Source organism: Etheostoma spectabile, chromosome 15, assembly GCF_008692095.1.
Source record: "Etheostoma spectabile isolate EspeVRDwgs_2016 chromosome 15, UIUC_Espe_1.0, whole genome shotgun sequence".
Taxonomy (NCBI): domain Eukaryota; kingdom Metazoa; phylum Chordata; class Actinopteri; order Perciformes; family Percidae; genus Etheostoma; species Etheostoma spectabile.
The window spans coordinates 13,964,922-13,965,932 of record NC_045747.1 but is presented as its reverse complement, the minus strand read 5'-3'; the positions used below and the strand labels follow the sequence as shown (position 1 = coordinate 13,965,932).

At 43.7% G+C, this 1,011-nt stretch overlaps 1 protein-coding gene across 1 annotated transcript in view; it reads right to left on the bottom strand.

Moving 5' to 3' along the window:
* Positions 1 to 669, bottom strand: part of fzd2 (frizzled class receptor 2) — a 2,480-nt gene extending 1,811 nt beyond the window's left edge. Inside the window, 2 exon segments of the mRNA XM_032537735.1 lie at positions 1 to 5; positions 7 to 669. The exon segment at positions 1 to 5 is cut by the window's left edge and continues 1,811 nt beyond it. Of these exon segments, the coding sequence (XP_032393626.1) occupies positions 1 to 5; positions 7 to 458 (457 nt within the window). The 5' untranslated portion in view covers positions 459 to 669.
* Positions 670 to 1,011: the final 342 nt, after the last annotated feature.

Below are 1,011 nucleotides of genomic sequence, written 5' to 3'. Positions count from 1 at the left end.
GCGGGAGAGGAGTCATTTTGGCCCACACAGATCTGTCCGTCTCCCAGCACAGGGAAGTTCTCGCAGCGCAGCCGGTCCGGCCACTGAAAGCCGAACTTGTTCATGAGAGCCTCGCAGCCCTGCTTGGCTCTCTCGCAGATTGACCTGCAGGGAGGAATGGCCTTCTCCAGAACGGTGCACACGGGCGCATACATGGAGCACAGGAAAAACTTCAACTCCGGGGAGCACTGTACCTTTACAAGAGGGTAAAACTGGTGCACCTCGAGCCCTGCGTCCTCCTGGTTGTAATGGCCCACTAAATTGGGCATGATGGTTTGGTTATAGGCTATGTCCGTGCACAGAGGTATTGAAATCGGCTGGCAGAATCCATGCTCCGGGACGACTATTCCGTTGTCCCCTTGATACTGGGCTGATATCAGCAGAGGCAGCAGGAGTGCAACAGTCTTCCAAAAAATCATCTTCCAAGGTTTAAGACAGCAATTTTAGCCCGATTAATTACTGTAAACTTGTTTCGTGTGTCCCATATCAGTTCTGCAAACAAAGGTTGAAAGTGAATAACTTACAAAGGGGGAAAAAGCTGGTGAAAACCTGGACGCTGCTCCCTGACTGCTTGGTCTCCGCTTTGAAGACTGTTGGCTGACTTTTTCCTTTTCCACAACTCCTGTTCCCTCAACACCATCAAGGCAGCCACAATAAGAAACATAACTTCCGGTAAAAGATATCAAAATAAACGTGAAAAGGAGGAATGTGACTTATCTGTAGAATTGTATGCCAAGTAACACACAATGCACACATTTTTAATATAAAAAAAACGAATATTATTAATTTATATTGTTATCATTTTGTTTGAATTGGCTACTAAGCAGTGAACCCAAACGTTAATTTGAATGCCTACTTCTGCCTACTTTTATACTAGCCTACTACTTCTACTACAACTACTAGGCCTACTTCTACTACAATAAGAGTTGTAAATAAGTTATGTATATATATATATATATATATATATATATA